Genomic DNA, 24,374 nt, shown 5'->3' with positions numbered 1-24,374 from the left:
AGAAGAGTCCAGGAAGGAAGAGACCGCGGGGGGCAGAGGGACCCAGAGAAGAACGGTCAGGCGGAAAAGGTGGAGTAAGGCTAGGGTATTAAGCTGGTGTACAGGGGGCGGAGACTCAGACGGAGCTTCGCCGGTCTAACCCATAAGACGTAGAGCTGCACGCAGCAGCTTGAGAATGGAAACTGTAACTCAATAAAGACTTTTATAAAGTGAACGCTGGCTAGCGTGATCCTCTGTGAGCTAGGATCTGGAAGCAGCTCTGACACCAAGAGAACATGATCACTTCCTCCCAAGGTTCCCAGTACTTTGACTTCCTCACTGGCTAAATTAGGATATCTGCTTAGCCTACTTAGGCCCATGGGCTGAGATTTCTGCATTGCAGGGGGTTGGAATTGTTGACCCTCATGATCCCTTCCAATTCTACAATTCCGATTCCTCACAGCTGGCGTAAAGTTATCATAATTAAGAACAGTAGTGTTTTAAATATAAAGAACAACTTATTATAGTATCAAGCTTAAGTAACAGATGATACAGAACATAAAAAAAATATCCAATAGGTTACCTCACTTGTTGCTGTTATTACGCTTTTCCCAGTGATGTAATGGGTGTTTTGGTCTCTTGACTTGCAAAATATCTTGAACACAACGAAAGGGGGGAAATCAGATCCAGCTAATCTAAAAGGATGGGAAACACCAGAACTTAATTACCTATTGTTATTAAACAGCTTATGGAAGTGACTGTTTTCACTTTAATTTAAATAATATGATTGGCAATGTTTTAAAAATCCATCTGTGGTTTTATTTAACAAAGGCAATCCAACAAATTATATCCTTAATCCCAAACACATGTTAAGAGTATGTTCCCTTGAAAGGTATGGGATTAGCTCCAATCTGTATGCAAATTCAGGTCTATGGGGTGGATTTAACTAACCTGGTTCACTAGTGGATGCCAGAGCAAGGATTCCCAATATTGCAATGGAGCTTCCCCCTCCTCTTCCCCCAAATCTGCTCTGGGTCAGGAGAACCCCCAGAATAGTGCATGAAGGAAGAAATGGTTGCATTGGAAGAATAGTCAAATTAGCACAATGTTGAATTCTATCCTATGTGTGTAAAATGTTTTCCTTTCTGGATCTCTATCTGCTGGGAATAGTGAACACATTTTGCCTCACTGGTCTAGAATTGAATGTACAGTGCTAAACATATAGCTGACCAGTGTGTCTTGGCACATCTTGGGAGGAAGAAGTGAAAATAGATCTCTTGCTGTCCTCTATTAACAGCAGCTCTGCCAATCCTATCAAGTCAATGGAACTCTATGGATGGGACTCAAGTGTGTTTAAGGCAACAATCTAGGACATAGTTATAAGGAAATAAGATCAAATGTATATGTTCAGTAAAATCACTTGGTAAAGTCTATATCATTTCAAACTATAAGCTGTCTAAATGCCTATCTATCTACACCTCCTGCATGTTGAAAATCAGCATACCAAGCAGAAAGACATACCGTATTTTTCGCCCCATACGGTGCACCGCCCCATAGGACGCACCTAGTTTTTTTTGGGGGGGGGAATAAAGAAAAACAATTTTATTTCCCCCCCAGGCACGGGGCTGGCGCAGGGGAAGCCCGAGCTTCCCCCGACCCCAGCCCCGGGAACAGCCTGCTATCCGCAAGCCTAGGGAGCCCCGGCGGGAAGTCGCGCCAGTCTCCCCAGGCTTGCGGAGAGCTGTGCGAAGCCCGGGCGCGCTCTTCAGCGCGCCCCAGGCTTCGGAATGCAGGCAGCTCTGCGCAGCCCTCGGGAGACCGGTGTGAAGTCGTGCCAGTCTCCCGAGGGTTGCGCAGAGCTTCCTGAAGCCTGGAGAGCAAGAGGGGTCAGCAAAAGCCTGCATTCGCCTCACAGGACGCACACACATTTCCCCTTCATTTTTAGAGGGGGGAAAGTGCGTCCTATAGGGTGAAAAATACGGTATGTAGGACTGCAGCCTTAGTTACTATCCATAGGCGCCGACTCCATGGGGCTTGAGGGGGCTCGAGCCCCCTCAAAAAATTTTTTGGGGGGGCTCAGCCCCCCCAATAATCTCGGGCGGGCGCCCTTCCAGCAGAGCGCCGCCGCCGTCCCCCGCCGCCTCCTCCTCACCTGCTCCTTCGCCAGCCAGCCAGCCGCGCGCCCTAATCGGAGGCACTGCCGGAAATCCCGCGAGAACAGGGGAATCCTGACTGGCCACACCTCCCAGCCAGCCAATCGGCTGGCTGGGGGGCGTGGCTTGCCCTATTTAGGGCCGGAGCCACTTTATTTGCATATTCATGAGCTTATTTATTATTCATGAGCTTTCCCGGGCCCCCCCAATATTTTTTCTAAGTCCGCGTCCCTGTTACTGTCATCAGTAAAAATAAGCCTGCTCAGATGGAGTCTATATTGGTGTTTTTTCATAGTAAAGTATCACTATGAGATGCTTATGATTCTTGTATACTACTGTTCTTGTGAAGCTACTGCCACACAAAGTAGAATAATATATTTGTTCATTTATCAATAGGAACAATTCATTCTCAATTACTCTTCTTTGGAAGAAACTTACTCCATTGGAATCACCCCTATATAGTAACATTTAAAAGGTGAAGAAAGAGACTGTTAAACTAAACAAAATATATTAAACCAGGGCATGGAAATGTAGTACTTTTACCTGAATCGAACTCTGCACGTAAGAGTAGGGTCTTTAAGAAGTTCAGCCTCCAAAGGACACACTCTTTTCAAAATATCATGAGTAATGCAGTACTCCTGAAATAAATATATGTTTTGCTCAGAGAGTTTTCAACAAGCTTTGTTTTAAAGCAGCATTTAAAATAACTCTATCTTGCAATAAATAAATAAATAAGTATATATGAGACAAAACTAAAGAAGTAAGGCATACTGAAGCAGTGATAATTAAAAAGAAAAAAGGAGGAACCCTCAGTGAGGAGGTTGGAAGTCATATGGAGAATTTGTAAATTAAGAAAAAGACTTAAACAAAATAACTCTTTGTTAGGAATTTAAGGATTTGTATAAATAGGTTGGAATGTAAATTTTTTGTTGTGTGGAAAATCAAGAAAAAGAAAAAAATAAAGCTCTACCTTGCTCTTCACTGTGAATAACAATTCTAGAGCAGATAACAATAAAATGTACATATGAAGGTAAAAAAAAGTAAAGGACCCCTGGACGGTTAAGTCCAGTCAAAGGCAACTATGGGGTTGCGGCGCTCATCTCGCTTTCAGGCTGAGGGAGCCAGCATTTGTCCACAGAGCTTTCCGGGTCATGTGGCCAACATGACTAAACTGCTTCAGGTGCAACGGAACACTGTAATGGAAACAAGAGTGCACGGAAATGCAACAATTTTACAGTAAAGGTAGAATATATTACAGTAATATATTATGCTATGGAAGGGCAGGACTCCAACTCTGAAGTGTTTTAATTGACTTTAATTTTGTAATTTTATATTGTTGTAACTGGCGCTGTGGGTAAAAGCCTCAGCGCCTAGGGCTTGCCGATCAAAAGGTTGGTGGTTCGAATCCCCGCGGCGGGGTGCGCTCCCGTTGCTCGGTCCCAGCGCCTGCCAACCTAGCAGTTCGAAAGCACCCCCGGGTGCAAGTAGATAAATAGGGACCGCTTACTGGCGGGAAGGTAAACGGCATTTCCGTGTGCTGTGCTGGCTCGCCAGATGCAGCTTTGTCATGCTGGCCACGTGACCCAGAAGTGTCTCCGGACGGCGCTGGCCCCCGGCCTCTTGAGTGAGATGGGCGCACAACCCTAGAGTCTGTCAAGACTGGTCTGTACGGGCAGGGGTACCTTTACCTTGCCTGGTATAACTGTTTTTAAACAAACATCAATGTACAGAAGTAGAAATTATTTTTAAGAAAAATTATAAGGACAACCCATCTTGTAAACAGCAACTACTCCCCAAAACAAAATAAGAAATAAACTCAATGACCACAGAATGTTGAGTCTCTATATGGATGGCAATGGAAACTTGGAGGATAAGGTAATAGAATGGAGTATGCAGGAAGAATGCATGGCTAACTAGAACCCTCAATAGGAAAATGGCACACTGCAATTTTCTGTTGAAGGCCCATTTATATAGTCACCTTTTCAGTCTGAAAAACAACATGTGCCTGTCAACGTCTAACTTCAACTAGAATGTTGAGGCATTGGCTATTACAGGGTCTGCAGCAAACCAACATATCTTCAGACAAATTAGAAAAAAGTAACAGTTGGGTCATTATTTTGCTTATTTGGCTTGAAGGGCATGGAAGACTGGGAGTAATGAAGAGTAATGAAGATTGCTTGTGTGTGTGTGTGTGTGTGTGTGGAGGGGGTACTTCTGGTCACAGCCTGGTCCCTGGATAACCAGGTGGTAACAATGGCCAGGAGTGCTTTTTATCAACTTCAGTTTGTGCACCAACTTGTGCACGATCTAGAGTAACTGGGGTTGGCCTCATGCTTCAACCACATACAGGATAATGTAATGCACTCTATATCTAGTTGCTTTGAAGATGGTTGGCAAACTTCAAACAAATGCATCTACTATGATTTTGACTCCAATTATATTATCTAATATAGTAGCCTTCTGCATTGGTTACCAAATTATTTCTGGCCTCAATTCACTGTGCTGGTTAGACCTTTAAAATCTTAAACCAGTTGTAGCCCATCTCTGAGCTGAATCTGTACTGTTTTACTTTCAGGAGCAATAATTATTCCTGATGGTGAAATGGCCAAAAATCAATTCTTGCTCCTCAGTAATTTAGGATGCAGCAATTTTCTGGTTGGCTTTCCTCTTACACCACACAGCCCAGCCCCTCTGTGTTAGCAGATTTCTACTGCCAACACTGACAGAGAGCATGAAAGCATTATCACTGGGTCCCTGCTGTCTTTGGAATATTTGTAGGTATACTGTTACAAACAAAACAAATATATTCATGATACCTTGAGGGATACCTCTTGCAAGACAGAGCTTGTTTCTATTCCTCAATGCATCCATACAAAGGGAAACCACTTTAATAATAGAGTTATAATGACACATTAAACTACAGGACTACATCTAGTCAGCCCAAACCACATGCAAGAGCATACCGCTGCCCGAATTGTATGTTTCATGAGTCTATACAACCGTAGCCTTGTGTGACTCCACCACGCCTTCTGAATAGTTTTTGCTGCTGTGTCAGGATGAGACCTGGTGGAATAAATTGAAAGTTACCAGACTATGGTGATTGGAACTTAAAATTATTGCCAGAAATCAATTACATCCCCACAGGCCCATACAGGGAGGAAGAGTGCACAGCTGGGTACACTTGTCCTGGACCTCAGAGAGCTATGGCAGTCAGGGTGGGTCCGCCAGGGGCCTGCCAAACTTATGGTGTTTGAGTTTATAACTTTACCCTAACAAGACCTTTACCCTCCAGGCCTCATACAAGCTCTGTGCCAGCCTGCACCCACATGCTGGAAAGAGCTTCCCTGTTGCTTTCTGTTTTGCAGCTATTACAGACACAAAGTTTCTTCTTCTTTTTTTTGTTAGATCATTTTTATTAATTTTCCAATAAAAGACATCCAATTAACACATCAAATCATAATCCAATAAAAATAAACTAAAATAAAAAAGGTTGAATTATCTTCCAAATTGTGATTTTTAATTTTACGGTTTCCCATAGTCTAAACCTTGAAGCATGTCCAAATCTCAGTCACAGACACAAAGTTTCTGACAATGTTTGAAACTCCCATTGTTCTAGATGCATTTTGCAACAGGGAATTTCATTTGCGCAAGCAGTTTTAGCTCTGGGTGCAGTACTGCGCCTAAGATTTCAGATTAAGCCTGCAGAGTTGAAGGAAAGGAAGACCTTTTTCTGCCTTCCAACTACTCTCTGAAGGCTGGATAATATTAGGGGGTTGGGCAGGGGAAGGACTAAACCAAGTGAAAAATGAACATAATTTAGCTGCAATTCATTCATTTACAGCTTTGTATTCTTGTTATAAAAAAGCACACCTAAGCATTCCGTTGTTGCGCCCATAACCTAGGTTTAAAGTGCCATTTAGCTCCTTGCTGTCACATCTCAGTTTCCAATATTGGTTTCTGACCATCAAAAAGGTGACACCCTTCAACATAGATTAAACTGTGCTCTCCAGGCCAATGTTTGTGAGCCATAAAAGAACATATATTCGTCAGAAAACTGCTCACAAAACAAGTTGTTCTATTTGTTCCACCCTTGTAGTTTGGGGGCCAGAGTCCACACAGATCCATATTCGTACTTAAAAGACTGATTAGGTTTTTCCAACTTGCACAAACTTTTCAACGTGTTATGTTACGCTCCCCCTGCAAACACGTCAGAAGCTGGCCGTTTGGGACTTAAATCCATGGTATGCTTAGACTAGGGAGTCAGCTAGCTATACAGCTGCAAATAAAGCGTTTTAAGCGTGTTTCAAGTGCAATATACAACATGACACGAGATGGCAATGGTGAGGCGTATGGAAAACTATGTATTTTTTAAAAAGCATTTTCAGAGCGGCTTTTTACATGTGTGTAAATCATTTTCTTTCGCGTTTCCTTAACAGTTGGGTGAGGAGGAAATTCAGCACGCGGGGAAAGCTACATTTACTGAGCGCCTGCCTCACATGCGTATGGTATAAGCCCCCACGCGAAAAGGTGCCAACCCACACGGCCACCTCCTCCTGCTCTGTCCTTAACAAATTCACGGTAGAATTGGAAAAGCATAGCTCACTTTCAGCCCAGAGCCAGGCTCCCAGCTTATCCGACGCCCTTACCTCCGCTTTACTCTGCTGTCATTCTTGGATCCTGCCAGGCGAGAGCTCCTGCTCCATATCGCGGCCATCCTCGACTCAAGAGCCCGCAGGCGCCGCAGTCGAACTCCTTTAGCCGGTCGCCTAGCAACAGGGACGCACAACGCGACCGGAAGCCAAGTTGGGCACCGCCCACCAATCGCGCGCGACGTCTCTCTTCCCCCTTTCCTCGTATCGGGCTGGTGCCGCTCTGGCGTCCGTCCGCGGCGCGTGGTTTGTGCGTCATTGCCGTCGCGCCACACTCCTGCAGCGGCGCTGTCCTCGGCATGTTCAAGGTGAGAAAGTTTCACCTGTAGTTCTTGAGGAGGGAATTGAACGAAAACACTGTGATTAGTTTTCTTTCTCTTCCTCCCCACCCAGCCCCGGCTCTGTTTCGCCGCGCGCGACTTTCGAACTGTTTGTGTGTGTGTGTGCGCGCGCGCGCCCTTGCGCCGTTACGGTCGGCGCCGCGCTCGTATTACCGCGCGGTTGCCATGGAAACATGCCGGTCAATCGCGGCGGTTTTTTAAAAAAGGGAGTGTAGACGGAGGTTTGCACGCGCTGGGGTTAGCAGCCCCGCCCTCTTCAGTTTTGTATTTTGTGTGGCCGTTTGGGCTCCGCGGGGGGGGGCAAGGCGGACCGGAGAGTGAACTGCTCTTCTAATTCCAAATCCTCCGCCCGCGCACATAGGGAGCCCTCTCGATGTTGGGTCAATACAATACGGAGTTCAACTCGTATTTCAGCCCTCGCGCAAATCCCCTCTTCCCTCCCATTTAGAAAAGAATCTAAATGCGATCTGGTGCTGTCGGCTCAATTGGATGTACGCATATGGCGATAAAAAAAACAAACCCAGTGATGATGTTCCCCTGTCGGTGTTCATTTCCTAGCAGAGTTCCTAGCAGGCTTTTTAAAACGACTAAATCGTATGCATTTTGATGGCGCTGACTCCCAAGCGAGTTTAGGATTGTAGTCTTGTGTTGTAGAGGGGCTGTTTATAGTGCAATCCTGCACACGTCAAATCAGAGGTAAATACCATTGAATTCTGTGAGACGTGCTCTCAGATAAGTAAGTGGCTGTAGGGATGCAGCCTTAGTTCGTAGCACAACCAGGGAATCCTTTATCACCTTCAAAGATGCGAGTTACAGTCCTAACACCACTTCATGTGGAGTGAACCCCGTAGAATTCAGTAGGACTTCTGAGCCTATGTTTACATATGAATAGATTAAGTAACTTATCATGAAGTGAACTGTAATGCACAGATGTTTTATTATGCCATAATACGTTAGTTTTTAAGGTGCCACAAGCCTCTTTGCTTTTGCTGTTTTGCATGGGATACTGCAGGGGCAAACAATATATGGAACTGTTTTTTCTTTTTTTTAAAGGAAGATGGTCTGCCATATAATTTGTATTAGAATTCACAATGCCTACAAACCTGAGTGAAGTTTTGCTTCTGATACAGAGGGACAATGAAACTTATTTCGGATCTGTTATAGGAGTAACTATTCATCCCTCATCAGAGGAGCATTGATTGTTGATTTGTATGTTTCTTAAATGTTTCAGTTTATATTCAGGTGTTTGAAAATACAGTACAGTAGTTGCTAGTTTTCTAGGGTTATACATCCTGCCTTTCTACAGGGGGAGCTATAGGACCAAGCTTTGTGAAATAGAAAGGTGTTTTGTATGTTAATTAACAATGTAATTGTCAAAAAAATCATGATCTGTTTTTTCACTTAACTGTATTTGATGTAATTCATATTCCCAACCAATTTGTGGAACTCTTGGATTTGAAGACTTTGTTATTCTATCTTCGTCACTAATTTAACTGCTGTGGTTTCAGTACAATCAAGTAAATACCGTATTTTTTGCTCTATAAGACTCACTTTTTCCCTCCTAAAAAGTAAGGGGAAATGTGTGTGCGTCTTATGGAGTGAATGCAGGCTGCACAGCTATCCCAGAAGCCAGAACAGCAAGAGGGATTGCTGCTTTCACTGCGCAGCGATCCCTCTTGCTGTTCTAGCTTCTGAGATTCAGAATATTTTTTTTCTTGTTTTCCTCCTCCAAAAACTAGGTGCGTCTTGTGGTCTGGTGCGTCTTATAGAGCGAAAAATACGGTACATTTTGTGGAACAAAATAAATAATTAAATGGTAGTTTTGAACATGGTTGTAAAAATAGAGGCTATTAAATGCCTTCCTTATGATAAAACACTATGCACACTAGATAGTCTATGAATTAACAGTTAAAGTTTAAATTAAACTTTCTGGGCCATTTTCAGTACTGAGCATTTGGAGAGCTTTGTGTTGTACATTATAATCATATGCATGTTTACAGAAAATTTTCCCCTCCCCAACTTCAGTGATGCTTAATTCCAAATAAAAGTGCACTGGGTGGCAACCATAGAAAACCTGATGAAGATTGAAGTGTTGTTCTATTTTAGGCATCTGTTTATTTTAAGAGAACATGTTACTGATAGTATGATTTCTATTTGAAGTATTCACTCAAATTCATCAATGCCATGAGGGAGCTCAAGTGTGCACATAAAGTTTCTCTGTCTCCCAAGTGTTCTCTCCCCCCCTGCCCCCGCCCAATTTATTATGGTAGACAAATAAGGATCTAGACAAACAAGGATCTGCACACACTGCTTTTCTTTCTCTTTAAGTGATGCCTGACCATTGTTCTGAATATGGGTGGCTTAAAATCCTTGGAAGAGTGATACAAATTGTTTGTAGTCCTTATGCAGTCAGACATTTATATAATTTGTGTGCTCTATTCATCTTGCCTCATTCCTAAATTTATTGTAGCAAACATGTTGGTATTGGTATTTACAGATTATCTCCAAAGAAGCTAATTTCCCTAACCTCTGAAGGTTAGTATGTTCTCTTCTTTGGTAATTAATATTTATTTATAACAATAAACAATTACAAAAGTGATGGGCAAGTTTCATTTCTGATGGCAGCTGAGTGTCAGGAATTGAAAGCACAGCTTTTCAAGCTAGATTTCCATGGAAGCTTATCAGAAAATATTGATTTGCTTCCACTGTGTTCCAGTTCAGGCTTAACTGAAAACAGAAACGTTATTGACATGCTATCCTCAAGAAATGCAAACAGAAATACTGACAGAAATGTAGATTGATAACAGTGGACAGGGTTCTCTAACTACACACTTCTGATAAACACCCCGGCTTTTTTATCTGCATGTATATTAGGTGTATGGGATGTGCAATATAATTCCACATGAGCCCATAAAATATAAATGCTTTCATCATATTTAGGTAAAGCAATTGATGGCTGCTCCTGCTAGTTTAAGCTTCCTTGGTGTACAAGTTTATGCCGTTGCTCCTGAGAATGGTGCATCTAAAAAGAACTTACTGAAAGTTGATGAGGTAAGAGTCTGTTGTCTTTGTAAACAATTGTTTTCGGTTAGCCAGCACCCAGTTTCAATGTGGCCATTCTTAATTAAGAAGGTTCCTCTTTCTGGGGTGCAATTATTCTGCATACACATTGATGTCCTGAAGTAATGCAGTACTACTTAATGTTTATTATTGTGGAATAATTTGACAATAGCAAGTAACTTTGTGTTTTCTGTTGTTCACAGCTTTCACTCTATACTAGTCCATCACCAAAATCAAAGTATGTGGAAGATACGCATACACAGTTGGAGGAAGGTATCTGTTATGTGCGACAATCTTTGGAGCCATACACAGCCTGGTTTCAGGTATAGCAGTATGTAATATGTCATTGAGAGTCCTGGCAACTGATGAATTCATACTAGCATGAAGATCTCATTCCAGAACTTCCCATGAGTAGAACCAGTTCTCTTGCATACTAACTGTTGATACAGATGTCCCCATACCATCATTTTGCCAGGATATGCTGGCAAAATTCTAAATACAGATTTGCCTGACAAGCTATCTGACCTAGTTTTTGTTTGGTTTCAGACAGAAACTGAGTGTTAACACATGTTATTTAGCTCCTGTAACAAATGTGCTTGAAAATGCCCAATTTGTTCTTTGTTGAAGAAAGTTCTCTTAATGGAGTTTTCGGGTTGTAAGCTGAGGGGTACAGTTAATAGGAACTTTATAGAGTTTAAATTCATAATGAGACTAAGCTTTAACTGTTAATTATTTCAGATTGTGGAGATGCAAGTATAAGAATTCCACAAACAGGTTGTAGTCCAGATAAGCTAATGGCCAGTGCATTTACATTTTAATCTCCCAGTCCTGTTACCGAAGCTTCCATACACCCCTCTAGTTTAGGGCCCCCAAAAACCACCTGTAATTTGGTGGTGCTGGCAGATTTTTTAAACAGGGTTATGCGCAGGATTTGGTCAAGGCCTGAGCCAGGGAAAAGGATGGAGCCCACTGCCAGAGTTTTCTTTCTGCAGGGTGCCCCTTTGCTAGCAGCTTTTGTGGGGCACTTATAAAGCAGTGCCCCACCAAATCGACACCCCTGTTCTCTGCTTCCTTCCTTTGCCTCTCATGGCTGTACGTATAATTAGGCTTTGGTGTTGCTGTTTTTAACCAAATAAACATAAGCTCCTGCAACAAATGTGCTTGAAAATGCCCAATTTGTTCTTTGTTGAAGGAAGTTCTCTTAATGGAGTTTTCGGGTTGTAAGCTGAGGGGTACAGTTAATAGGAACTTTATAGAGTTTCTTTGTTCCCACCCTGGCTAAGAAGTCGGAAAGCAGCAGCTAGGACATTTGAGTATTTTGACTTCCTAAAATCTCCTTCCTTCCATATCAGAAAAAGTGAGAAGTGAGGGAAGCTACCTCAGTCAGGATTCAAGAATTGCTGCCTCAAATATGGGAATGGAGAGCTTCTCTTCCCCCTCCTCATGAGGTCAGTCTGATGAGTAGAGTGAGACATGAGCTTCCGTGAGTTGTAAGGTTACAGAAATAGAGGAAGGGGCTAGAGCTAGTGCACTTGTCTGCTCCCCCACCCAAATCACACACATGCAGATTATTTTGTAACACTCAAGAAGGCTCTAGGTTGCCTTCTTGAAATAAAGTGTTTGGATTAGAGTATGCCTTGTACAAATGACAGGACCATTTAGAGACATCTAGAAGTGAGGAATTACTAGCTTACATTCATTCCTGTGTGTGGTAGACATTCTATAGCAAGCCTGGTGTTACTTGGTAGCCTACAACACAGTATAATACGGTATATAGAGATATGATCTATATAGAAACCATTTTAAATTGCTTTGGAATACCTGTAATGCCACTAGGTGCTTACAAACAGCTTCGTGATCTTCTTTGATGAAAAACAGTAGCAATTATCACTGTTGTTCCCATCTCTAGGGTTTTTCTGACAAAGCCATGCCCAAAGTAGAAAAAGCAGCTGAATATGGCAGAGGTAAGATCCATTGATAGTTCCTACAACTAAATCAGATGTGGTTAAGTAGTAGCAAGATTATAAAAACAGTTTTACATAATCTGTATGATTGCAGCTGTATTCAACATTGCTAAAGCAGCTGCCTCATTCTGCTGAAGGGGAAGCTAGCCATGTAAGCTGCTTATTTCTGCCCTCTTAAAGGTCTCATTTATTATAGGCACATCACACCAAAGGTTACCCATAATGAGATCCTGTAGGGACCTAGTCATACTGAGCCCATTACAGTGGTTGTTTTGTTGTCAGTATGCTGATTATAATTAACACAAAAGGCTTCCACCTTTTTTACTGCAACTTTCAAATCTTTGCCTAAGTTATGCAGGAATGTACTTTTCTCAGCTTACTGTAGTTTGTCACTGCAGGTCTTAATTCCCTCCTCTCCAAGAACATTATGGCAATGATGGGTCTGATATGCTACAAGGAAAGGCTGGGAGATGGGAAGCATTAGGGGGCAACAAGATACCTGAATTCTGTGTTAAGGCTATGTTGAAATAATAGGTTTTGATGCTCCTATACCTATACTGAAGCATTAGAAGATATGCAACCTTGGCTTCTCTTTCTCTCTGTAAAGGAACCCCGGTCTTTTCAGCATTTCCTGTTTAAACAAGGAAATGTTTCTGTTCTTTATTGTAATGACTTTCTAGATGTGCATTGTATTTCTCCATCTTGGCTGTACAGTGAGGCGAGGCACCAGTTAATTGCTGCATATTTATTTGCTGCAATGTATTTGGTTTTATTGGAGCGTATTAGGCTCAGAACAATGTGGTTATAAGAAGATAAGAGACCTATTAGAAATGAAACAAAGGTCTTCCTTATGCTGTTTCAAATAATGGACAAACAAGAAATGATTCAGTGAAAGTGCAAAACAAAAGATCTCAAAATGCATCTCTTCAGGGGCATAATGCACTTTGGACTTTGAACCATAAGCTAATAGTGAATAGGTTATGCAAAACAAAAGAATATTTATTTAGATAACATCACTGAGGATCAAATTAGACATTAACATGGAGTTGTCTGTAATGATCTTTTTACAAAAATGAACTATGGGAACTATGGTTTCTAACCCTTCCCTCCATGCCATTTTCTTGCTAGCTCCCCCACCCCGTGTCATTTGCCCCTACTGGAAACAGTATAGTCATATACTACCTGTCCATGTATGTCATTAAAAAATAAAAATCCTTAAGCTAAAAGAATCCTATTCTTTTTCTCTCTCTCAAACTGTTTAAATGATTTAAAAAACAGAAAGAATGGCGAAATCCACCGTTGGGCAGTACTTTCATTAGGACCAGCAAGTTCTCAAAAACTCTTCATTTAGATTACATTTGCTTTTTAAAAATGTAGAGAAATGGAAGAGAGAATATTTATCACATAATACTGTACCTTGATCTAACTTCAGAGTACCAGTTCCCTTTACCCCCCCCCCCAATTACTCTGGCCCACTGTTCTGGGGCTTAGTTCATTCTGGGGCTTGTCAATCCCAGGGCTGCAGCTAACTAGCCATGGATGATAGAAAGGCAGTCCTGTGCTTTGTACAACAGAGTAGAATGCTTATTGCAGATGTATTTTTAAAGGTTTCATGCTGGAGAAAACTGCACATAAAGGAATCTGATAAGCTACACCCTGAGGAATCGTCCCTTATTGCTGTATCAATACAGCAATATCCTGTTTGATACCAGATAGGGCCAGAAAATAGTAAATGGTAAATAATTGTACATTTCTGAATCATAGCATTGTAGAATTGGAAGGAACCCTGAGGTCATCTTGTCCAACCCCTTGCAATGCAGGAATCTCAGCTAAAGCATTCCATCCGACCTCTGCTTAAGAACCTCCAATGAAGTGCATAGAGACTAAGGCATTGGTTCCGATTTTTGAAAGTATTAATTTCATTTACTTAAGAACTCTCAAAGAAGCAGCACATTCACATTTGCTCTGCAAGAATGGTTCCCAGAGATTGTTTCTTTGCCTAACCAGATGTCCATTCTAGCAGCACAAAGAGGACAAGGTGGAAGCTCCATAGTGCTCACTGGGGTTCCGCAGAGATCTTTTGGGCAAATGGCTACTCTTAGAACTTTTCTTTTAATTCTTATACTCTTAGCTCAGTCTTTTGGTTGTGTGACATAGTCTTGATTGCAGATACTCTTTGGATTGCAACATCAACTTGGAATGTTTTTTGAGCTTGCAAGATTCTTGCAGCATCTTTCAGATCCTCATCTGAATGCTTCTAGGTTTCAGGGTTTCAAGGTCTTTTCTGACTACATGACTCAAAGGCCATAATCTCTGCCCTTATCATAGTGCCTTTAGGGTCTAGGCAAATTGGCACTGTTGTTCTGGAACATGCAGTTTCATCCCCCAAGGAATGTTGTTTTTCTTTAATCTGATGTTATTCTTAAAACAAAGTCCTGTTTTTAGCTGTGTGCAACTGGATCTTGTTTTCCCTGACTTTGGCAACCTTGCACAGCCACATTTCCAAAAATTCACCCATCCCCTATTCATACAAATTAGAATTGAGTACATTAATTTTTTTTAGTAAGTATAACAGTGTATATGATTATATTCACAGAACCTTCAGATTCATTTTGCAAAATAAAATCTGGCTTGATAAGGTGTGCGACAGGTACTAAAAAGCTGGGCAGAGCCAGGTTCAAATCCCCACATTGCCTCTCATCCTAACCCACCTCATAGAATTGTTTTGAGAATAAAATGTGGGGAAGCTATGTATGCTGTCCTGAGCTCCTTGGAGGAAAAGTGGGTTATAAGTGGATATTAAAAGTTGCTTGTAGTTGTAACCAATTATTTGTAGTTGGAAATATAAGTGCAAATAATACTTTCAAAGTTAATCAAAATTATGAAAAGATATACATACTACATGGTGTGTAATATGCTGCGGTCTGATTTTTATTTTAGAAGGCTATGAACTTCTCAAAAGCCCACCTCCAGGATTTTATCCAAGGCTTGGTGTCATAGGTTTTGCTGGTATTGTTGGCTTGTTTCTGGCTAGAGGTATGTGATAATTTATAATTCCCCTCTTCAAATTCTATGTGATAATTTTCTCTTTCATTGACATAAATATTGATGTGCAATGGAGATTTAACTGTATCTTTTTAATATGTTGAATCCTCATAATTGTAGAGAAGAATTTGGAATTATGTGGGCAGGATCTGCTAAAGGCTTGGAAGCCAGGCTTGAGTTCTTTAGTCGGTAGTATATCTATGTTCTTTGCAATTCTGATCTTCAAATTCTAACCCACTACACAAATTCTATCCCACTAAACTATTATGTCTAATCAGATCCCATCACTTAAAAACTCTCCTCCAGATCTACTTTCTGTCAAAAGGACAGGTACCTATAACAAAATATTGTGCCATTTGGATAGCTTAGGCTGGCTGAAAAAATTGTGTTATAATGTGTGGATCACCTTGTTCAGCACATCATTTGTTGGATACAGACATCGTGAAAAGTAATGTATATTCTTTGGCGCAGGTTCCAAAATAAAGAGGTTGGTGTATCCAGCAAGCTTCATGGGGATTGGTGCCGCTCTCTACTACCCGCAGCAAGCCATTACCCTTGCCAAGGTTAGTACTGTGGGAAATCACACAGTTCCTATTTGTATAGCTGTAAATATGGCTTGCAAACAGCAAATGCTCATCTGCTGTTGTATGTACAGTGGTACCTCGGTTTAAGAACAGTCTGGTTTAAGAATAATTTGGTTTACAAACTCTGCAAAACCGGAAATAGTGTCCCAGTTTGAGAACTTTACCTTGGTCTAAGAATGGAAGCTGAATGGTGGAAGGGCACTGGCAGTGGGAGGCCTCATTAGGGAAAGCGTGCCTCGGTTTAAGAATGGTTTTGGTTTAAGAACGGACTTCCGGAACAGATTAAGTTTGTAAACCGAGGTACCACTGTACTTTGTTTTAAAGGCAAGCACAGCTTATTTCTTACAAAAGCCTGCATTACTAATACATGCAGTCTAAAATGTCAGAATGACACAACATAGGGTAGTCTACTTCTTTTGGTGTCTTTGTGTCAGCTAGGCAGGTTTTAAGGTTTTGCAGTGTTGCTGTATGAATGACCAGTGATCAAAAGTCTTGTTTCCACACTTGTATTCCCCTCAGGGTTGCCTTAGAATTCGTAGAATAGCCCTAGGTATGTATTTTTCTTAAAATTGTCTCTTGGTTGAGTGAATCCTTGTGGTTGCTTGTTCATGTGAAATAATTCACTCTCATCCACTGAAAATGGTGAGGTTATCCTCCTTATCATAAGTAAAGCTGAAGAAGCAGCTGTTTTTGAGGCCCTCTCTAACTGTGTAAAGCAGTGCTTTTCCCCTAGAAAAATAGGTGCTGGTGCTCACCATGAAGTTGTCACTGTAAGTGTCACACTTTTTAACAACAACGGCAAAAGATGTGCCGGTACTGCGTACCCTTGAGTACCCCTTGGTGTAAACCATCCCTCTCAAGTGTATTTGAAACAATTAAGTCCCACATTTAATGTGTTTGAAGCATACAGCAATGCTATATGGAATGAGTACTGAAAGTAATATGCTTTGAAGTACAAAGACATGGAGTACAGATGGAGCACAGCACAGTTTGTTTACAAGCTGGTGGCTTAGCCTTAAGTTAATGATTAATCAGGGTTCTTGCATATCATTTTTTGCAGCTGAAGTTTTGAGCAGATGTTTTCTAGATTTATCTTTGACCTTTCTTTAAGGATAACTAGCAGTTATCATATGCTTCTTTAAGTATTTTTCTAGACAATCTCTGCATTTTGTAAGGCTGGCTTTCTTATACAGCTTGTGTGGTTTCCGTCATGGTGTTCCATTGTGCCAGAAGCGGTTTAGTCCTGCTGGCCACATGACCCAGAAAGCTGTATGTGGACAAACACCGGCTCCCTCAGCCTGAAGCGAGATGAGCGCCACATCCCATAGTCGCCTTTGACTGGACTTAACTGTCTGGGGGTCCTTTACCTTTTTACTGGATTTGATCCAGTAAAATAAATTGAATAAAGGAGCTTCATAAATGTAAAGTTTGCCACCACATGTACCACCACATCCCTTAGAAACCTCTAAAAAGACCGCCTTGACAGTGTGGGGTGAGGTTGCTGTGAGGAGCAGGGTACAGGAGCGTTTTCTTTCATTAGCTACTTTTAGTTATTTTGGGAAGTTTACTACATTGCTCAAGAATGCCCCTGAATCTCCTCCTTTGTCGGGGGTGCTACTGTGTTGGGGCGGGGGGAGAAGGAGACTGGGAAATATCCTTCCATAAACCAACTTAATCTGCCAATATCTTTAGCAAGACATTTTTCGTGCAAGAACAGCTTTTTAAAAAAATTGGTACTTGTGAATAGCTGTTGCATTGCTACAGTAGTTTGATTAATCTCCTAGAAATGATGTTGTCCTTGTTCAGAGGGCTCTTTGCCTGTACTGCATGGATAGCAATTGATCTTCCCTGCCGTTATTGGGCTGGGTCAATATTTTGCTGTAATGGCCTATGGCTAGATACAATAAAAGTAATTAAACTAGCACTTCTTCATAAATGTTTGTAAAGTTTTTTTAAAAAAACAAACCCTAAAAATAAAAATACACAGTGTTTCAAGTGGATGTTAATTTGACTGTTGTTACGAAATCTCTGATTTCTGAAAGGTAACTGGTTCTCAGCTGTACGACTGGAGTCTTCAAGCCTACATAAATATAGAATCTCTCTGGAAAGATCCTCCCAAAAAGAAAAAATCTGCAAAAGCCAGTGACAAGGTATGACATTTGAGAGTTTGTTGTGCTGTAGGTGTATCTCTGTTCTTGGCTGTTTTGTTTGAATTGCTGTGTTCTTTGTTTCTGTGCTATTCTCCTTATGCTTTTAGAGAACCAGAGCAGTGCAGGGATAAGTCAAATTAGTCCCATAGTTTCAAGTACCATGCTGTTGTTCCTAGAGTTCGAAACTCCCATTGGTCCAGGCGTGTTTTGCGAAAGGGATTTTGATTAGCCCAAGCAGTTTCTGAGCTCTGGGCGCAGTGCTGTGCCTAAGATTTCAGATTAAAACTGCGAAGTGGAAGGAAAGGAGGACCTTTTTCTGCCTCCCCACTTTCAGCTACTCTCTGAAGACTGCAGAAGAGACCCTTTTAAGAATATTAAGGGGGTGGGCTGGGGAAGCATGGCTTTGTTTTTTGCAGCCTTCAGATGAAGACTAGACCATGTGAAAAATGAACATAAGATTTTAGCTGCCGTTCATTCATTTTCAGCTTTGTATTCTTGTTATAAAAAAGCATGCCTAGATATTCCATTGTTGCGCCCAAAGCCTAGGTTTAAAGTGCCATTTAGCTCCTTGCTTTCATATCTCAGTTTCTAACACTGGTTACTTTCATATACTCATAATTAGGAAATGCAGCACACTACTAGAAATGCCATGCTCTTATAGGTTTGGGATTCAAGTAGCATGCTACTGCTGCTCTTAAATTATGTTTAATGGGAGATGCCGTGTAATATGCCATTTGAATATTTTACATAGTATGCTGCTCATTCTTCAGGTTTGCGTGTTTATGCAGTAGTTTGTTGCAGAAACAGGCTACAAGCCTCTACATCCCATCAGTCAAAATTGTAGTTACCTGTCAGAGCCGCTTCCAGGTCCCAGCTCACAGAGGACCACGCTAGCCGGCAGTACTGTACAAAAGTCTTTATTGAGTTACAGTTTCCATTTTCAAGCCGCAGCGCGCAGCTCTACGTCTTAGAAGCTAGACCGGCGAAGCTCCGTCTGAGTCTCCGCCTCCTGTACACCAACTTAATACTCTAGTCTTACTCCACCTCTTCCGTCTTTCCTTCCTCCTCTGGGTCCCTCTACCCCCCGTGGTCTCTTCCTTCCTGGACTCTTCTGACGCGGACCCCCCGGACTCTTCTCCCTCCTTGCGGCGGGCTTTAGGACCTGGCTCCCTATCCGGGCTGCTTACTGTGCCGCCTTCCTGTGCATTTGAACTTGGCGCGCGCGCCCAGCCTTCAACCTTCCTCTTGACCGTTTCCTCGCTCCCCGATGGAGGTGTGGCCACTCCTGACTCATGCCCTCCCGCTTGCGGCGAACCACCAGATCCCGATACCTGGGACCCCTCCCCCCTACTGCGCTCTGGCGGGGAAGCTGGTCCCGATTTCCAACTGCTGCTCTCTGAGTCCCCTCTGGTCCCTTCTTCCTGGGGTGTCCCCCTAGGCGCCCCCCTTGCTCTGACCACTGGCGCCCCTTTCTGTGAATCTTCCGATTCACTGGAAAGACTCAGAGATCTCGGGCCGCTGTCATCGCTCATATTTCCTTCGGATTCCTCCCCCTCGCTCTCTGTTTCCTCCCTTTCCTGTGCCTCTGCTCCTGAACCCCTGACATTACCTTTCAGAGATGTCCGTGACATTTTTCAAGTTCTTGTATCCTTCTGCTGTTAATTGCATCATGTCCTTTCCTAACCTCATTCCTCTCTTGTTCCTTTTGGTTAAACTACTTCAACATGTTAATTTTAGTTGATGGCATCTGACTCGCTGTAGGCCCCTTGAAATCCATGGATTTGTTAGTGATGATGGCCTTCAATCTGTTTGTTTCAGTAAAGGACCCCAAAATACATACTGAGGAGAAACTAACATTAGATCATCCTCTAGAGATGGTATATGCCCAAAGAGTATGGAATCCTATAATCAAATACTTTATTTTGTGGATGCAAATTGCTTTGATAAAAAATTATTAAAACTTCAGTCTGTGATGTCTTTTTAAGGGTGATGCAGATAGCGACAAAACAGCAAAAGTACAAGAAGAAAAAGCAATAAAATAGAATTGTCTATGGCTTCTCAATGAACAGGTAAGGTGCACTAACTACTCCATGGTTCCCATGAGAAAAATAAGAATAGCCTTAAAAGTAAAACTGGATTAGTTGTTAAGTTTGTTTTTTAAATTCTTCTGGCTCCAAATACATAATTTACTCAAATAGAACACTTGAGTGATGCAATTTTAAAACTATTAGCTGTTTTTATTACTTGTGTTATCTCTCCTGACCATTCCAAAGGTATGGTGATGTGCATAATATTTAACTACAGCAATTAAATGTTTTCAAAGGCTTAGAACTTTGTAAAATATAAATCAAGCTGGGGGTTTATCTCTAAAGCACCAGTTTGCAAACTCTGCTTAGGTGTATAGCTGAGTGGCAGAAAATCATGCTTTGAAACCCATGTTTGGAATAAAACAGTAAATACATTTCTGAAAGTAATGTATGGGCTTGCACCCCTCTATAGCTATGGTTCCTGTTCCCTCTTTGCCGGAGGAAGAAAAACTAATAAAATAGCTCCATTACTTCTCACTTGGCACATTCATTTGACGCCCTTCTGCCATGCGTTCCCTCCAAGGGAGATGCGGAGAGTGCAGACATGAGAAAAATACTTCTCAGCAATGGCTCCCCACTTGTGGTATACTCTCTCCAGGCAGTCACATTACTTATTTTTAGGTGGTAGGCAAAAAACAATACTTTCCCATCAGGCCTTTGGTTTTTAATTATGTCTGGCCTTTGTCAGTGGGTGTGATGTTTTAGTCCTTTTTATCAAAAATATGAATCAGTTTGAGATTTTAGTGTATTGTAGTTTATGCTGACTTTAATGTATGTTATTAATTTTTTGTTGTAAATGCATTGAGATTTTGTAATGAAAAACAACTAATAAGTTTGATAAATAATAATCAAATATTTCAGAGTTTTCTAGAAGGTAAATCAGATTACTTGAAAATTGGACGGTTGCTGGCTAATGTGAAATATTATGTATATTATAAAATGTGAAATATTATATATAGAGTTGTTTTATATGCACTAACAGCAAGAAAACTATGGGCTACTTTTTGGATCCCACCTCAGACAGTGTTGGCTAAACATTTTGGGGAACTTAACAATTTTTTTTTTTTAAGTTTTGAAAACTTGTAGTTCTGTTTAACTTATTATTGGATAATCTCCCCCCCCCCTGAAAAAAACACTACAACAACACTTCTGCTGCTTGGAATAGTTTTTGGTTACAAAAACAGCAACAATCTTGACTGACTGCAAAAACTAACTTTAAAACTCTTCTTTTGAATACAGATGGATTGAGAGCCTGCAGGAGATCAACACTTTTCTAAAAAAAGAACAGAATCTGTGTTGACTATGAGTACATTTTGTCTGTGGTTTGGCTCAACAAGAACAAGACTTACAATCCGTTTGAAAGCACCGTATCTGGATCTGAAGGGACACAGTCCTGTTATTTGCCAGCTTTGGACTTTAGGTCAGAGTTCAGCAAGATTACTCATAGATTTTGTCAGGACCTCGGTCTATGTCTGCAACCCTGAGCCCTGCTTACAAGGAAGTACTGGACTTAATGGGACTTAATTCTAAATAATTGCTTAGAAGTGTCCTGCAAGTTGAGTCTCAGAACTCCTCTGTCTGTTGCTACTATTTATAGGCTTAATTAAAATGAATGCCTGATTCCCCCCTTATGTTTGGTCATTTAATCAGCATCCATATATTAATCAGAATAAATTACATTCTTGGTCAGAACAAAGCTTAATTGTGTTACGGGTGGCGGTGGAGAAGCTAAACAACATATGAGCATTAAAGTTGTGCCCAGCAGTAGGCTAGCAAACTTGACAAAAGGCTCAGAAATACAATGGCCTTGTCTCTTCTCTGCGCCTTCCCCTTCCCCCTCCAAATCAAACTTTTCTGGATGACGAAGGTCAGTGGGAAGTGCATAATGGAATGTCTGTGAGATTCCCTCTATAGATGGATGGGAACAGAACTCTTTGTTTTTCTTTAGGGTTTTTTGCTTGCCTGAATGCACAGCTCAGTAAGGGTCAGAATGCTGCGCTGGTGAGAACTAGCTATAGCATAGCTAATGACTTCTTATCGGCCACTCAGGAAGGAGAACTATAGAGCAAGGGAACGCAAACATTTTGTGTAGGGTTGGACACAATAGATGAGCTTTTTCTTGCTTGCAGCCACATCACATCATTTCCAAGTGAAAACAGCCTAGCTGAATGGTGGCATGCTGGCAGGCTGCCCATTCTTTAGTTTCACGTGCAAGAAGTTTGCAAATGCATTTCAGACATGTAAATGAAACAGCACAAGGCAGCATTGAGGATTTCTGTTCATGCCAAGAACATTGGACCAGCCGAATGGGAACACATTTCGATATTTGATGGGATTTTTCAAATATTGTAGGTATCCTGTATGAGTGTGTTGTGTTTCCTTTACAATTCAGGAAGAGGTTATGAGGCATGGGAAATCCTGTATTAATGTAGTATCTGCCCTATTAATAAGAGCAATTGTATGCCGGCTCTGTGAATACCTACATTACTCATGTCATGGCCTGAAAAAAAGGAGAACTACACAATAGACTTCAGTCTTATCTGAGTAATCTGGTGCTGCTTCTAATGCAGCCTTTTTTCTTGTTAAAAGCCCTCTCTTCTCTCTCTTACATTGGGACACTGGTTCTTGTGTCCGTTTGCATGCCACTTGACTGCTAACAAATTACCTCATTAGTTCAGCTTGTTTCTGTAACAAATGTGCACTTAAATGTAGTTTTATGAACTTTACTTTAGACCCTCATCCACATACTAAGGGTTCATTTAAAAAAAAAGCTTGCAAATCCATAAGACATGTTCTGTAATGGCTAAAATCTGGGGCATGTTCAGATCTAGAAAGTCATTTTGTCAAGATGCTTACTGAAAATGAGGCCTGGATGTCTCCAGGATCATAATAAGCAGGACATTAAGACGACCTCTTGTTTGCCCCCAGCATCTGGAATACTGCCTCTGGACAAGGAAGATTCATTTAGCTATCCTAACTAATGGTTAGTTAGGCTGTTCCTTTGCCCTCATGGTGCCAAGTGGTACTTGGAATGAATTAGATTTAGTGTATTTGTGTTACGTAATAAATATAATAAAACCTACAAATTAAAATACCCAGCTGATACTGCGGCTGGCATATAAAGTACCAACATGTGTTCAGGAGGAAGCACGTGTGGAACAGATACTATCTATCTCTATATCTCAGCCTATGTAAAAACCAGATTTTTCAAAATCACCCTAAAACACAATTGGCTCTTGACTGTTTAGGGCAGCCGGATCAAATTGTACAGCACTTTTGTGATAGAGGTTTCTGGCATTTATCTATGCTAGTGTTTAGTGGAAGAGAGTTCTATAGTTCTAGGGTAGCCATTGAGAATGCCTATTTATTTGTTTATTAAATTTGCATACTACCCTTCATCTGTAGACCTCAGGGCTTTTCACAACATAAAAATACAAGATAAAAACACAAAATACATGATAAAAACAAGAGCAGCAACAAAACCCCCAATACCCCCCCTTCCACTCCCACAAATACATTTAAAAGTGAATAGGATGTTAATCAGCCAAAGGCCTGGTTGAAGAGAAATGTTTTCGCCTGGCACCTAACTGTGCATAATGAAGGTACCAGCCAAACCTCCCTGGAGAGAGCATTCCACAAACGAGGAGCCACTGCAGAAAAGGCCCATTCTCATGTTGTCACCCTCCGGACCTCTTGTGGAGAGGGACACAAAGAAGGACCTCAAAGGGTGTTCTCATGGTCTTGATACGTCCATATGAACTTTGAGGTCCTGAGCCGTTTAAGGCTTTGTAGGTCAAAATCAGCTGTTTGGATTGCTTGTGTGCATAGTAGTCGAGCACATTTCACAGAGTAGCAGAATGACCACACACTAGACAAATTATGGAAGACCCAACCTTGAAATGTTTTCCTTTAACTAAACCAGGACAGCTGCATGTTTGCAAATTCTTCTGTGGTAGGGGGAGTGGGGCAGGCAGAGGGAATGCTCATGGCACTTAGCAAATGAGGATCAAAGGTTTATCCTGGTCTTCTCCCTGTTTTTGTGTGCAGACAAGTTGCGGGAGAGGTCAGCCACAGTTCACTTGCAGCTTGAGGCAGTGCAGTATTGAACATTTACTACTTGGACCTGCTGACTTTATTAATTTGCACTTATTTAAATCCCGTAAGAGAAAATTATCCGACTGCATTTCAGAATGCATTTTCTCACCTCTTTAAAGCTAACGCTTGAAGGCTAACGAGGCAAGTCTCATTTCCTCTTACAGTATAACCACAGCAGCTCAATTTCCTGCTCTTGTGAAATGCCGTGGTATATTATCTGTCCATTCCAGCTCAAGACAACAATAAAGAAATACTTGGGTAACAACA

At 41.5% G+C, this 24,374-nt stretch overlaps 2 protein-coding genes across 5 annotated transcripts in view; one reads left to right on the top strand and one right to left on the bottom strand.

Moving 5' to 3' along the window:
- The window catches only part of LOC308589562 (uncharacterized protein CXorf58), a gene marked incomplete at its 5' end in the record, with an annotated part of 15,783 nt that extends 8,701 nt beyond the window's left edge, over positions 1-7,082 (bottom strand). Inside the window, 5 exon segments of the mRNA XM_081198730.1 lie at positions 563-674; positions 2,676-2,770; positions 5,096-5,195; positions 6,779-6,992; positions 6,995-7,082. Coding sequence (XP_081054856.1) covers positions 563-674; positions 2,676-2,770; positions 5,096-5,195; positions 6,779-6,992; positions 6,995-7,082 — 609 coding nt within the window.
- Positions 6,989-24,374, top strand: APOO (apolipoprotein O). 4 transcript variants are annotated; one of them, XM_081198732.1, is made up of 9 exons: positions 6,989-7,089; positions 10,063-10,173; positions 10,386-10,505; positions 12,092-12,146; positions 15,087-15,182; positions 15,663-15,754; positions 17,818-17,925; positions 19,911-19,994; positions 24,060-24,374. In XM_081198732.1, exons 1-8 carry the CDS (start codon positions 7,081-7,083, stop codon positions 19,965-19,967), a joined length of 648 nt encoding a protein of 215 aa, XP_081054858.1. In that variant the 5' UTR covers positions 6,989-7,080; the 3' UTR covers positions 19,968-19,994; positions 24,060-24,374. The 4 variants fall into 4 exon arrangements, with proteins under 4 accessions (XP_081054858.1, XP_081054857.1, XP_081054860.1 ...); XM_081198731.1 differs by lacking the exon at positions 24,060-24,374 and adding an exon at positions 21,252-21,637; XM_081198734.1 differs by lacking the exons at positions 6,989-7,089; positions 24,060-24,374 and adding exons at positions 7,437-7,818; positions 21,252-21,637.

This window comes from Podarcis bocagei (genome assembly GCF_964188305.1).
Source record: "Podarcis bocagei genome assembly, chromosome: 6".
Lineage (NCBI taxonomy): Eukaryota > Metazoa > Chordata > Lepidosauria > Squamata > Lacertidae > Podarcis > Podarcis bocagei.
Note: the sequence above shows the minus strand (reverse complement) of the source record. Positions and strands in the feature narration are given on the sequence as shown.